This window comes from Porites lutea (genome assembly GCF_958299795.1).
Source record: "Porites lutea chromosome 5 unlocalized genomic scaffold, jaPorLute2.1 SUPER_5_unloc_1, whole genome shotgun sequence".
Taxonomy (NCBI): Eukaryota; Metazoa; Cnidaria; class Anthozoa; order Scleractinia; family Poritidae; genus Porites; species Porites lutea.
Genome location: NW_027332288.1, coordinates 268336 through 282500, shown reverse-complemented (window position 1 = coordinate 282500; position 14165 = coordinate 268336). Strand labels below are relative to the sequence as shown.

The 14165-nt window shown below is 40.4% G+C and overlaps 1 protein-coding gene across 1 annotated transcript in view; it reads left to right on the top strand.

The window, feature by feature from the left end:
- Positions 1-11199, top strand: part of LOC140925373 (glycoprotein-N-acetylgalactosamine 3-beta-galactosyltransferase 1-like) — a 42405-nt gene extending 31206 nt beyond the window's left edge. Inside the window, exon 3 of the mRNA XM_073375352.1 lies at positions 9752-11199. Within this exon, the coding sequence (XP_073231453.1) occupies positions 9819-10844 (1026 nt within the window). The 5' untranslated portion in view covers positions 9752-9818 and the 3' untranslated portion in view covers positions 10845-11199. The remainder of the gene's footprint in view (positions 1-9751) is intronic.
- Positions 11200-14165: the final 2966 nt, after the last annotated feature.

Below are 14165 nucleotides of genomic sequence, written 5' to 3'. Positions count from 1 at the left end.
CAGTTCACTTTTGAACAATGACAGTGGCTTCACTCCATCAGGGCTACCTCTTCCGGCAAGTAATGATCTTCCCATCTGCACTGACCCTCCCACCCGCGAGGAAACGGCTGAAGCAATTGCTGCTATGAAAACCAACAAAGCAGCTGGCCTTGATTGTGCAATTACTGCAGAGGCTCTCCAAGGAGGTGGCGACCAGATGATTGATACCATCCATGCCTTCTGCTCGGAGGTGTACACCAACATGTCACCTCCTAAACAGCGGGTATCAAATATCATCATCCCACTACCGAAAAAGGGTGATATGTCTCAAATGACAAACTACAGAGGAATAACTCTAATGTCGATTGCTGCCAAGGTTTATAACAAAATTCTCCTTAACTGAATTCGACCTCACCTGGACCCTCTGCTGCGAAAGACCCAGGCAGGTTTTCGTCCAGGTCGCAGCTGCGCCCAGCAAATCCATATTTTGCGAAGAATCATGGAACGCTTTAGAGAACACCAACTCCCATTGATTGCCACCTCTGTGGATTTCAAGAAGGCCTTTGACTCCATCAATAGGTCTGTGATGTTCTCTGTTCTACGTCATTATGGCATCCCAGAAACCTTGGTCAACGCAATCCAGGTGCTGTATACCAACTCAAGCAGTTCAATGATGGTTGATGGAAGTATCTCCAAACCATTTAGTGTTACCACAGGAGTGCTTCAGGGTGATGTATTAGCTCCATTTCTTCTTATTATCTTGGTAGACTTCCTGCTGCTAAGGTCTACAGATGGTGACTCTGGAGTGCTGACTTGTCCTCGTAAATCAAGTAGGTACCCTGCAAAAGTTTTAAATGACTTGGACTTTGCAGATGACATCGCCTTGCTTGAGTCCTCCATCTCCCGTGCTCAGTCCCAGCTAACCAGAACTGCCAATGTTGCTGCTGACCTTGGACTTGTCATCAGTGCTCCTAAGACTGAGTATATAACGATCAACTGCTGTCCACAGCCGCCACTAGAAGTATATGGTAGTACAATCAACCATGTACAAGACTTCAAATACCTTAGCTGCATGATGGCATCTAGTAGTGGGGATCTCAAAAGAAGGAAAGGGCTTGCATGGACAGCTTTTTGGAAGCTGGAACGTCTGTGGAGATGCCCTAACATCTCTATCTCCACCAAGTTCAAGCTATTTAACACTACCTGTGTCACTGTCCTTCTATATGGCTGTGAGTCGAGGGTCCTGTCGAAAGCAATGGAAAGCGAGATCAATGCCTTTGGTACCTCATGTTATAGAATTATGCTCAACATCAAGAGAATTGATAGGGTGTCCAATGCTAAAATCTATGATCTAACTCAGATTGCCCCGCTAGTAGAAAATGTCAGAACCCGCCAACTGAGGTTTCTGGGCCATGTACTCAGGATGCCTGATGATGAGCCATGCAAGGAGTACGCACTGTATATTCCACCACATGGGAAGAGAAAACCAAGAAGGCAACGAACCCTGTTTCTCAGATACATTCAACACCTTTTGGGAGACACAGACAACATGATTGGCCAGGGCAAGCTGTCTGAATTGGCACAGGATCGTTGTGGCTGGAGGAAGCTCGTAGTCGCCTGCTCTGCAGCCTTTCGATGATGATGATGATGATGAATAGGGTGTTTTCACATGACGTAACGGCGGCCATATTGGTGTCCCAAAACAATAAAACGGCGGCTATGTTGGCGTCCCAAACCAATCGTGTGGGAGTTGAACTCTTTTCTTACGCAAACGCTTTCTTTTGTTCCAATAAATTTGCATAGATGTTGGCCACGTGAGTGAAAACACTCCATACTTATGGTTATTTCAGATTCCGGTATACGAAACACAACCCTATTCGCTTCATTAGCTTCATGGAAGTTACTAGTATATATACTGCTAACAAAAAGCAAAAACGTTTCTCTGGTTATAATGTACCGTCAAATCATCACCCCATGTAAGGGAATCCGGATTCCGGAATCTGGGGAATTTTGGCCTTTGAATCCGGAATCCTGAGCCTTGGAATCTAGAATATGGCTCAAGGAATAAGGAATCCCACTAAGGTTTGGAATCCACCACTGACAAAGACTGAAATGCAGCACCTGGAATCCGGAATCCGTTAAATGAAATCCGGAAGGCCAGGGATGGAATCGAGAATCCAAGCATGTTTTAGATTCCCTTACATGGGGCAGAAATTAGCTCACTGAATTGCATGTTTTAAAAATGGCTCGACTTTTTCCTTAAAACTTCAATTGGGAAGTGATGTGATAAAAATTCTTACAAAACGGAAGCGCACGCGAAGGAAAATAACGGAAATTCAACAAGCTGATTTGAACATTATCTAAAACTCAAATATTTATAACTTGGTGCCTAATGATTTGCTACGTGAGTATTGAGTGAATGCCATCGACCCGCTTGAGTGAATCATTACAAGTGTATTATTCTGCCTCAGATAACAGTTTCGTCCGGTTGTTTGACTGGTTTCAAACTTTGCTCAACAATACGCAACAACATGCAACATGGATACAACATGAAACATCCAACATTGTTGGGAGTTGTTGCCCTACAATGTTGCGTAAGTTTTCATGAATCTTTATTCACTTATTTATTTATGTCTACTGACGTGAGAAGCAAATTGGCGGTTTTTTTTTTTTTTTCATTGAAGCTCATGTCACTAAAAACATTTGGCAGAGAATTTAATGAAAAGCACCACATTTCTGATCTTTGGGAATGGTTCTTTTGGTTAAGGAAGTAAACTGCCGTTTCTGCTCAGTGCTAGAGTTTTTTGACAACTTTCATGTCACTTTAACTACGCTTGATGGGCTCTGATGTGTTTTATTCAAGTGCAAATGGTTCTACAAGAGGCTGAGTTAAATTTCAAATCGGTGGGAGCTAAAGCTAGAGCAGACTTTTTTGTTTTAATTACAGTTTGTCGATCTTTTCCCTTAAGCAGGTGTCCAGAAAAAGACGTCTGTGAGAACAAACGAAGATTTTGGGAGGGAAATTTAAACGTAGAGTCGTTCTTATCACCTGTTTCGCTTCAACGCTCTTAGCCATAGGGATTTTCGTAACTCATGTTGTTCCGAAAGAGAGAACTTTACGATCACTGCCACCCCAGATCTCACAGATTAACAGCAACCCAACCAAAGCGGCCGCCAAAGAAGCCGAAGATACATCATTTAGTCTATTTCTTAGGATGTCTGGCGAATCGTCGCTTCACAGGCAACGATATTATTGTGATCTGTTCAGGACTACTGTTCTTTACGGGCCTCCTTCGTACAGAAAAATAGTCATGGTACTTGACAAAAAAACGAAAGCGGATCATGAATTTGGCAACAAAATAATGGATCAGACCAAAAGATACTTTCCTGACCGTAAGCTTGAAGTATTTTATGAGGCCCTTCCAAAAGACAAAAGTACATTGGATTTTCCTGGGATGCACAAAAACCCCGGTTACAACAGGCAGCTTTGGAGCAGTTATTTTATCGACTTGTATTCAAATGACAGCATTATTGCGTGGATGGATAATGACGCTGCCTTCATAACTCCAGTAACGAAATCTTCCATTTTTAATGGCACAAAGTTAAGAACGTTAGGAATGGGTTGTCAATTGGGTAGGGGATGGATACGGTCTTGGGCACACACATTGGAGGTGGCCCTTGGGTTTCCAATGGTTGCTAATTTTATGTCCTTCTTTCCTGTATACATTTATCGGGACACCTTCACTCACTGCAGAGAGTATATACTGAGAAAATTTAATGAGGTTTTCAAGAAGTTAATCAATGTCCCGCACTCCCCAGTCTGTGTTGTGCTGAGTTATGCTTGGTACTTTGAGAGAGACCGCTACGACTGGAATTTCGAGATCTGTGATGACCTGGCGGAATATAATAAGAAGTTTCCAACCGATCATACCAGCGTTAGACCAGAACATGTAGAAACTATTCTGTCGGAACCTCAAGCAACTTCTCACGTACCATACGCCCCGTTTCTTTATTCAAACGTTATTGTAAGCTACTGCTTGTCACACAAAGCGGCAGGAAATAGTTTGGATATACGCTCCAATCGTTCAGTATCACTTAGCGATAATTCTGTTCTTTTCAACCACGATCTTCGGTTCGTTAAATCTGTGGACGAAACACCGTGTACAGGTAGCTATACCAATACATGTTTGGAGGTACTGGAACGTCATTATAACCAAGTTGGTCTTGAGATTAAACAAGGGCGTAAGGTGAAATGGAGCAATGTAGAAACTGTTGAAAAACTTGCTAGTGAGTTTAACATTCAATGTCCGCCAATGATGTGATATTTAACATAATGTCAATATTGGGCCAGACACTGCTTCAAGTAACGAAACACAGCTTGCCATTTTGTAAAATTTTCTACTTTCTTCGCCACAAGTATAAAACAACCCAAATTGCACTGGAGGACATAAATTTCTTGTCTTCTTCTTCGTTCATTTCATTGTCTGTTCTTAGCGCTGTGATGCGTGAAGCTAACGAATTCAGTCATAGATAAGCGGTAGTGATATCCAGTTTAGTGTCTTCGAAAGAGTTTAAGGCTTATACAGATCTATCGTTATCAATAAGGCGGGAGAGGAAGCCCTTGAGCTTTGCGCTAATTGAATGTATTGTAGACCTCAATAACATGGTTCAGTGGGACCTCGATTTAACGAAGGGTCAAGGGACTGGAAAAATATGTTCGCTATTTCGAGGTTTCGTTATATCGAAGTTCTTTTCCTTATACGGTATTTTACTATGACAATACTTGGGCAAAGAATATCACTCATTATAACGAGTTTCGTTATATCAAGGTTCCACTGTAAGTGTTGAAACCACGTGAACTGCCTGAACGAGGAAGGATTCCTTATAATGAAGATGCTAAAGTAATCTAAGAATACTCACCACCTCGCACGCTGTAACAGAACAGTTGCTTGTTGAATGATTTCTTTTCTCCTTTTTTCACGTCAAACGTTTTCGAAAAATCTTGTATTTGTATCTTGCATTTGTATTATTATTAATTGGGTAATGTTTACAAATAGTTGTTGCTATATGAATTTTAAACAGAACTTAAAGCCAGCTTTCAAAGTTGTGGTACAGTAACATTAAAACCCAAAGGAATCAACGCTTTCCAAACTAAAATGTGTTTTTCCAAACTTACAATTTTCCGTCAGCCTCATGGAAATTCCTCTGAGTCTAATCTTCCCTCATTGTAGATCTTGTATTTCCAAAAACAACAAAACTAATGCAGAAAAAAAGTATTTATTTCACCAGCTAAATATTACAGGCAGTATTATTTTTAAATAAGAATTCTGCATGAACTTAATGCAAACATTTTGCATTCAATCAAATTAATACAACATACCTAAAAATCACTGCATCAAGCTAAGATGCAAAACTTTTGCATCTGGGAAACTGGATACAAAATACCTAAAATTGACTACATCAATTTAAGATGCAAAAATTTTGCATCTGAGAAACTGAATACAAAATACCTAAAATCGACTGCATCAAGCTAAGATGCAAAAATTCTGCATCTGAAAACTGGATACAAAATACCTAAAATCGACTGCATCAAGCTAAGATGCAAAAATTCTGCATCTGGGAAACTGGATACAAAATACCTAAGATCGACTGGATCAAGCTACAGTCTCAGTCAAAATTGTTGGGATACTTTTTTGTCTTCTCGTCCCCTCAATGTTGGTGTACACTATTTGGTGACTAAATCGCAACAAACAGCATTGGAAGGGAAAAGGAAAGCACGAGAAGGGAAAGAAAAGTGTTTGCTTAAAGTGTCCCAACTATTTTTGTCTGGGACCGTAGGTTCGTCACTTGAATGACTCTGAGAAGTAAAGGAAAAAAAAGAAAGAAAGAAAGAAAAGAAAAAAGATTTTTAAAATTTAACATACATAACAAGCAATAACGATTTTACTATTGTTCTTCTCAAAATCTTGTACATTGTTTGGCATGCACACAAATAGGAAGGGCTAATCTAAGTGTGACAGCTCAATTAAAAAATTATAGCCGTACCTTTAAAATAACAATAGGACCTTCCCATGGCATGTGAGAATAATTCTGATAAAACATCTCACACTTCCCTAAAGCATTATGAATAAACTTGAAGCACTTTGGCTGTGTTTGATCATCCAGCTGCTCTGCATGACGAACCAGCCACTCTTATATATTATAACCAGCATCCAGCACAGAGGAAAGGACTCTTTACAAATATTTTGGACGCATTTGCCTAAATAGAGCATGGGTTTTACTGTTTTGAGAATTAAATCTGTTTCCCGAAGGGGGGGGGGGGCTACTAAGCCATGTAGGTATGTGCTGCCCCATCGGGTAGGGTTTTTGCGCCGTTTCGTCTGAAAACGGGTATACACTCTGCCCATTTTGGTCTGGAATCGGGTATAGTTTTCGAGGGAACCTCAGAGTATATGAACGTATTTATCGTTTCAATTCCAAATTAGTGAGAAAGAAAGAGAAATATGCGAATTCCAACTGGATTTGAAAAATCTTTTTGTTTGCGCTCTATAATTTAAGTACTCAACTCATAACATATATAATTTCTGCCTAAAGGCCAAGTCTGACAACGGGTATGGATTTTAGAGATCTAGTCTGAAAACGGGTGACGAAAATTACATTTTTTGGTCTGAAATCGGGTCAGGATTTGAAAAACCGGGGGGCAGACCCCCACGAAGAATTCCCCGGAGTACCCCCCGAGCTGTTTGAAATAGATTTGTGACAAACATCATGCGTACAACACGTCAATGGGAAATTCAAAATTCAATGTTTGGGACCCCAGTTCACTGTATATTGCCTACTTTTTAAGGGCTCAAAACATGGTTCAAGTTGTCGAGGGTAAAATTATATATAAATGATCTGAGAGGAAACAAAAATTACTTCGAGTTAGCGGGAAGTTCGACTTATCGAGGGTTCGAGTTACCGAGGGTAAAATTACAGGTAATGTATGACGGAAATCCAGGGGAAATCGATTTTGGTTCGAATTAGCGCGAGGTTTGAGTTATCGGGAGTCAACTGTATTTATTTAATGATTGTCGCATGCATATTGAATTTTTTCAATATCTTTGCATACAGTATATTTACCAGCAAAAAAGGGACACTTTTAACACAATAAAACTAAAAATAGGTCCAGGCACCCGTCAAGAGATACACCTGTCGTTAAGGGGAAAAGTTTCAGGGAACAAACCAAAAAAACTTGAGTGTTCTGGGTACAATGTATTTTGAGGTGCAATTATAAATACTAGAAAGAATTACCAAAGAGAGTATGCTAGTTCATAAACATGGAGAAAAGAGCTGATACTTAGGAGAGAAAAATCCCAAATTGTTTGTGTTTAGCTATTCAGATCTCTTCGAATGGGAATGGGAATGACGCCATCTGTTTTGTCAGATGGGCAGCATTGTTTCGGATGTCTTTTTAGCTGAAGCTGGAAATACATATATCAATAGTTGTTTAAAGATTATCTTAGTTAGCTGGATTAACGATTCGTTCAGCAACCTTCCTAGAGTCCGAGTTCTTCAAATCGTTTGTTCCCACGTGAAGTATAATTTCTTCAGGGTGATGCTTAATTGAAGGTTTGATGTAATCAAACATGTCTTCAACGGAGGCTCCAGGAAAAGCTTTAACCACCGTTTTGACTTTCAAACCTTTAGAGACGCTCCAACTTTAAACGTTTTTAATCAGTGAATCTCCTGCGATGACTACCACAGGTTTCTTGTTATTCATTTGATCGGACTTTGCATCTGAACTTGGTTGAGGTTGAGGTTTAGGAGTGGCCATTGATCGTATCTTTTTGGTATTCTTTGCGGCATTTTCTTTCAAATGCGAATCTTGTGTGTTCTTTTTCTTTTTCACCTCGACCAGCTCCCAAGGGGCCTCTTCCATAGTTTGTCGCGTATTGTGATCCCTTTTTTCGGTTGAATTTTGATTGCAGGTTAAAGCATTCAAATCTTTTGCTAAAAATGTCAGTTCCAGTGAGTCTCTTTCAGCCTCTACTTCTTTGAGTTTGGCTTTTAGAGCCGAGTTCTCCCTTTCCAAAGCTTCGATTGGGCTAGATTTGGTGGAAAGATCACTCGATCGTTTGTACGATTCAAAATTTAATTTCAGAAGCTCAATGTCCTCGCAAACAGAATTGAGCTTAGCTTTGATATAAAAAAGTTCTAAATCTTGTGAGTTGGATAGCAGTGAGCCGTCAGTGTCAGAAGCAATACTTTTAACGGGAACAGTGACAGGTGTCGAGAAAGCGATTAAGTTAGTCATTTTAGTTTCATTCGGCGGATTTCGGTAAGAAAATCATGATCGTTCCTTCCCTGAGTATTTCTTTGTTGCTTTGAGTAGAGAGACCAAATTCGGCACTTTTGTCCGTCAGCTCAGAAACCTTTAAACCGAAGCTCAGATTGTCACGTCCGGCGCCATGCTTGCACGTTATTCTGTGCACCTTATCTTATGTCTCTAACGAATCCCTCGATGGTTTAAGGCGTGAGCGTATGATTAATTTTTCTCTATGAATGGTCGCTATAAAAGCGACGATATATCATTGAAATGAAAACGTTCAGGAATTCCTTCAGGAAGTTTTGTGATCTTTTACCCTTACCCCACGCTGTATCTCTATTCGGTTTTTGTTGCAAGTAGTTAAGTATGGTGTTGGCGACGTAACAGATCAGTCTTGCAAGACTGATCTGGTACCGCCAACTCCCATACTTGAAGATAACAAAACGTTCTGAAGGAATTCCCGAACGTATTTATTGCCAATTTTTGTTGTTACTTTCATAGCAACCATTTAAACATGAAGTGAATCATACGCTCAAAATTCGTTCCTCGAAGATGCTAACCAACTGTGACGTCACACTGTCCGAAGCTCGTTTCCATTTCCTCCAGTTTATCGCGCGGCCATTTCGGAAATGCTCGGATTTTGATCATATTTCTTTCTATAAAGGCTTGGGAAGAAAAATCTTTGCCCAAATCTCACTTAGGTTGGTTCGTTTTACTGTTTGGTAAAGGTAAAACAACAAAAGAAAAAATGTCAATTTTTTTGTTCATTTGACCTTTAACTTTCGGACATCAGTGTATGGCTCCCTTCCAAAATATGTGGCTTCCGTTTCGGGGGTTTTGAATTTTTACTAATCTATGGTTCCTGATTATTGAGCTGCCCGTGTGGGTAACGCCTAATTAAAAAAAATGGGTCGAAAAAAGATAAAATGGCGGACGAATCTTCCAGAGGATCATTTCAGGTCGTCTTGGGGACCTTGATTTGGAACGGACGCAAAAATATTGCTTGGAGTTATCAGTGGCCCTATATTAACCCCGAATGATTATCTAAATACAGTATTCCATGACGTAGTTAGCATGAGAAAAATGAGATGTAGTTAGCTGCAGAAACAATGCCCTTCCCACGGTCCCCGTGATAAAAGCTTTAACTTGTTGCCATTCTCTTCCTGCATGTGAAAAGTCTTTCCTTACAAGAAAGGAATATGCTATTTGTATATCACCCAGTCAAATAGAAAACAATTATTCACTCAGATATTTAAAAGGGCTTTAAATGGAATATCCGACAGAAATATATGATACTTCCCAAAATATTAACCAAGTACATCGTGCAATCGGCAGCCCAATGAACCCCCGTTATGGGGGTCTTGTTAGTACTAACTAAACTAAACATTATGCCTTCACTGTCACCGCAAAGAAACCCAATACTAGAGCTATAAATACCTATTAATCTTTTTCGTTTCCTTTTAGGTTTTTTCAAACTTAACGGAAGACATTTTGGGAAAGATCACTGCCAATAAATTACCGAAAGGACGTCATGAACCTGTCTTCAACCTCAACGCTCTTCACTTTTGCCTGGGGAATGGTACTGGGAGCTTTAACCATGTTCATATTTGAACACCATGAATACATGCAGATTATGCACGAGTACATCGAAACTGGGCACACCGCAAAAATAGCTGCTCAGAGAAATGTTAGCAAGGATAAGACTAACGCCGGGTATTATCGTCCTCCCGAACCAAAAAGATACAGCATTCAACGAGAGGAGAGAGGTCATTTGACCCCTGAAGTTAACGGGACACGAATTTTATGCTGGATAATGACAAATCCAGCCAACATACCTAAAAGAGCAAAATCAGTGAAAGATACTTGGGGAAAGCGCTGCGACATCCTTCTGTTTTTCAGCTCAAAAGAGGATCCCAATTTCCCCGCCATCAGGCTTAATGTTGAAGAGGGGCGTGCAAAGTTGTTTGACAAAACTAGAGCATCATTGGAGTACATTTATAACCACCATCTCAACGATGCTGATTGGTTCTTTAAAGCGGACGACGACACTTACGCCATCATTGAAAATCTTCGTTCTTATCTATCCAAATTGAATACCTCGGAACCTCATTACCTTGGCAGAATGTTAACTCACGAGGGTGTGTACAACAGTGGCGCAGGATACGTTTTTAGTCGTGAAACACTGCGAAGGTTTAAAAAAGCACTGGGGGAACCAAGCTGCCCACAACACCACCAATTTGAGGACGTAGCAGTCGGACAATGCCTCAGGGCACAGGGTGTCGTGCCTGTTAGAACCACAGATTCCAGCGGCAATGAAACTTTTATGGCATTTCCACTTGAGTGGCATTTGATCCCCATTACGTTTCCAGGGTGGTACCCGAAATTCTATAAAGAAGGCGCTGAAAACTGCTCGGAATACCCATATGTTTTTCATGCAGTTAAACCAGAAATAATGTATCAGATGGAATACTTAATCTATCGTGTGAAAGTCTGGCCCAAAAGGAGTAAATCAAGTACTAGCATGTATGAAACTAGCCATTCAAAACAAACAAAGTAGCTAGACTACCCTCATGAAATAAACGGCCTTATGACAGAAACGGAAATTATACATGTACCACCAAACACGTGTAGAATTGAATTTGCTTACGCAACAAAGTACGGACCATAGTTCGTCCACCTGCTGTGCTATAAACAAGACGCTATGGGAGCGTAGAATTCGGCGTCGTGGTTGTGGATTAGTTGTGAATGCGGAGGAATAATAAGACATGACATTTTTCCGGATACCCTTCCATACAAATACCCTTACTTTTCTCTGTTTGTATCGGACGTCTTAACTACCTCACCGGAAGTGTGCTAGGTACATGACCGCGTGGCTGTAACCAAATTCGATTATGAGTTCTGTAATAAACAAATTACGCACGACGAGATCTCAGTTCCACTTTCTTTATTTCCTCTACAACAACACTTAATTTCCTCCACACCTTCTCCAGCAACTTAACTATAAACCAACATCAGTACACTCCCTTACAAAACTTGCTGAAAATGCACAGTCTCCACACCGAGGATAATTCAAGTAAAACACCGCAACATAAACTAGAAATACGTATCTCGCAAAAAGCCTCGCGAAACTCGGTTTTTAAGTAGCGCCACTCAAGTTGAGCCCTGTCAGGCGGGGTTAGGAATTGGATGGGTAACCCACCACAAATACCGTCGTGAATGTCACTACTTCTTTTTCGCGTATTGTGCGGTGTTATTTTTAAAAGTGTATTGAAAAGCATATTTAACATTATTTTGGCCGCTGGATTTAGAAAGATAAAAGCACAAACACGGCAGTACAGTCCGCGTGGAAATTATTACACTTCGCTGAGGGACAGAACTGAAATTTTGATCTATCGGTGGAGAATTTAACCGGCAAACGAATAAATTTAGGTTTTCCACGGTGTAAAACGAATTCCAAGCTAGACTTCACGGGAAAAATACAAGGTTTCGACGGTAAAAACCAAACTGAAACGCACTTTGGAGAAACATATCGCCCGACATATTAAGCAGACTCGTCTGCGAAGTGAGACGCACTGAAAATTGCTCTTATATCTCAATATTCGCTCGTTTTTTGAAGCTAATAGCCCAAATTGCTTTAATGTGTTTTGTAAAATACGTTTGCAGTCAATATTTCTAGCCAGAATAATAAGAATAAGAATGAATAAAAGAACTCGAAGATATCTCGAACTAATTCCGAAGCAACTTCGGGACATCCGAATGCAACTTTGAAACATTCCTATGCCTCGCGAATCCTTTAATTCGCTCTCCACCAAAGTAATAAATCGCTCAATGCACAACATATTCGTAAGTTTCCTTGATTTTTTATTGATTCCCCTCGTTGATCTGAGCAGATCTTTTGTCAACAGGGAGTGAGAGAGGGGTTACGAGCTGCCCTCTGAAATCTTCCGAAATATGGTGATGTTCTAGAACTAAAGGACTATTTGCTGAGGATTTTCTTTCCGTGACATGTTGTGCTAAGCTCGAGACAAAAGGAAATCCCAGAGCACAACATTATCCAAAATTTTGGCAAGGCTTCAATATTTACGCAATTTTAAACGAACTTTAATTTAAACAATTTCAAGTTTTAAATGGTCATGAAATTCGACGAATTTTTGTGTTATCGCGGTTTTCACGAAAGTAGCCTTACAAATTGCAAAAAAGCTCAGTATTATGTTTTTCGTACCCTGATACCTTTACTTTCCTGTTTTTTGTCTACTTGCCTCAGTGGTTTGGAGATAGTTAAATTAAGAATCAGTGGGAAAACATTTCCAGAAACATCCAGCAAGTAGCAAATTTGCTAGCATTAAGTCCAGTATTTAGTTGACGCATACACTATAACCTTTCATATAGAAATTCGACGATATCTTGAAATTCCACTCACAGAATTTTCTGAAACTTCGTACAGCAGAAGGCTAGCACCCAAACTTTACGTAGCGTAGAACATTCCTAGAGAAAATGGGAATAGCGGTTGCAATTTGGTTAAGACAAAAACCATTGTCACGTCATTGCCACGTGTATTCATAATCAAGTTCAGTCTAGGTGTGACAGGAGCCCTTAACCCGGAGCGTGCAACTGCCTTAAATTCGTGCAGCGGCGTTTTTACAAGTGAGTTTACTTTTAGATAAGCTTTTCCCGCGAAAAATTACTGTTGCCGGTGACGTCAGCATCGATCAAGGTGAAAAAAAAAATGGCGGCTAATTTTGGTCCATCGCGAATGCGTTGCGTTTCTGTATGTAATTCCGTTCTTCTTCGGTCAAATTCCAGTATTCCATTCTCCCTTTACTCAAGCTGGTTTTCCCACGATACCTTTCGTTCATTAAACACTTTCCACGCGCGAAGTTGCGAAATACGTTTGCATATATTTCGCGGACTCTTGGCTTCAGTTTTGTTGAATGGTTCCAGGTGTGACAGGAGCCCATAACCCTGGTGTGATTCAGGTGTTATTTAAGCAATAGAAAACGTTTTCCGTGTTTGCATAGCCTGATATAAACACGAGAGGGGTTGTGAGAATTCGAGACAGTTATGCAGACCCTCGACTTCGTCTCGGGTTTGCATAACTGTGTCGAATTCTCCCAACCCCTCTCGTGTTTATATCAGGCTATGCAAACAAAGGAAAAAAAATTGTATTGCTTTTATAAAATAAATTTCCCGAGAAAAAACGCAAAACTCTTTGTATGGCACTGATTAAGGATAAATTCTTACCAGTCGCAAAGTCTTGTCCACGGAGTCTTGTTTTGCAAAAAGATACTTTCCAAAATACGGATTTTTTTTGCTTAAAATATCAGCTTCAGCGAAATAAAAAAATTGACACACTTTTTCCGTCCGCGTCCGTCTCGCGTTGTTGTCGCGAGTGACCAGGCAGTCTAGAAAAGGTATCTTACCATTTTCTTCGATCTCCTTGGTGAACTGTATGTGCGCGTTCTGTCTGTTACGGTTTTCGTGAAAATCGTCGATTCCGTCTTTGCGTACGGCGGTGAACGTGTCGTCAACGTAACGTAACCAAAGAGGTACAGTTCGTGTGTAGGTAGCTAGGACTTGTTCCTCGATTTTTTGCATGACAATTTCTGCTACAACAACAAAAACTGGAGAGCCCATAGCTGTACCGTGTAACTGTTTGAAGTGTTTGCCGTTGTACTGAAAGTATGTCGAAGTCAAACAGAGGTTGAGTAGGTCCATAATGTCTCTGTAGGTAGTGGTAGTTCAACAGTAGAGTTCTTAATAGCGTTCTCAGTACAGTCTAGAGCCAGTTGAAGTAGAGTACTGGTGAACAGTGATTTCACGTCAAAGGACACTAGTTTGTGGTCGTCCGGTATCTGTATTGTCTTAGTGGCGTCAATAA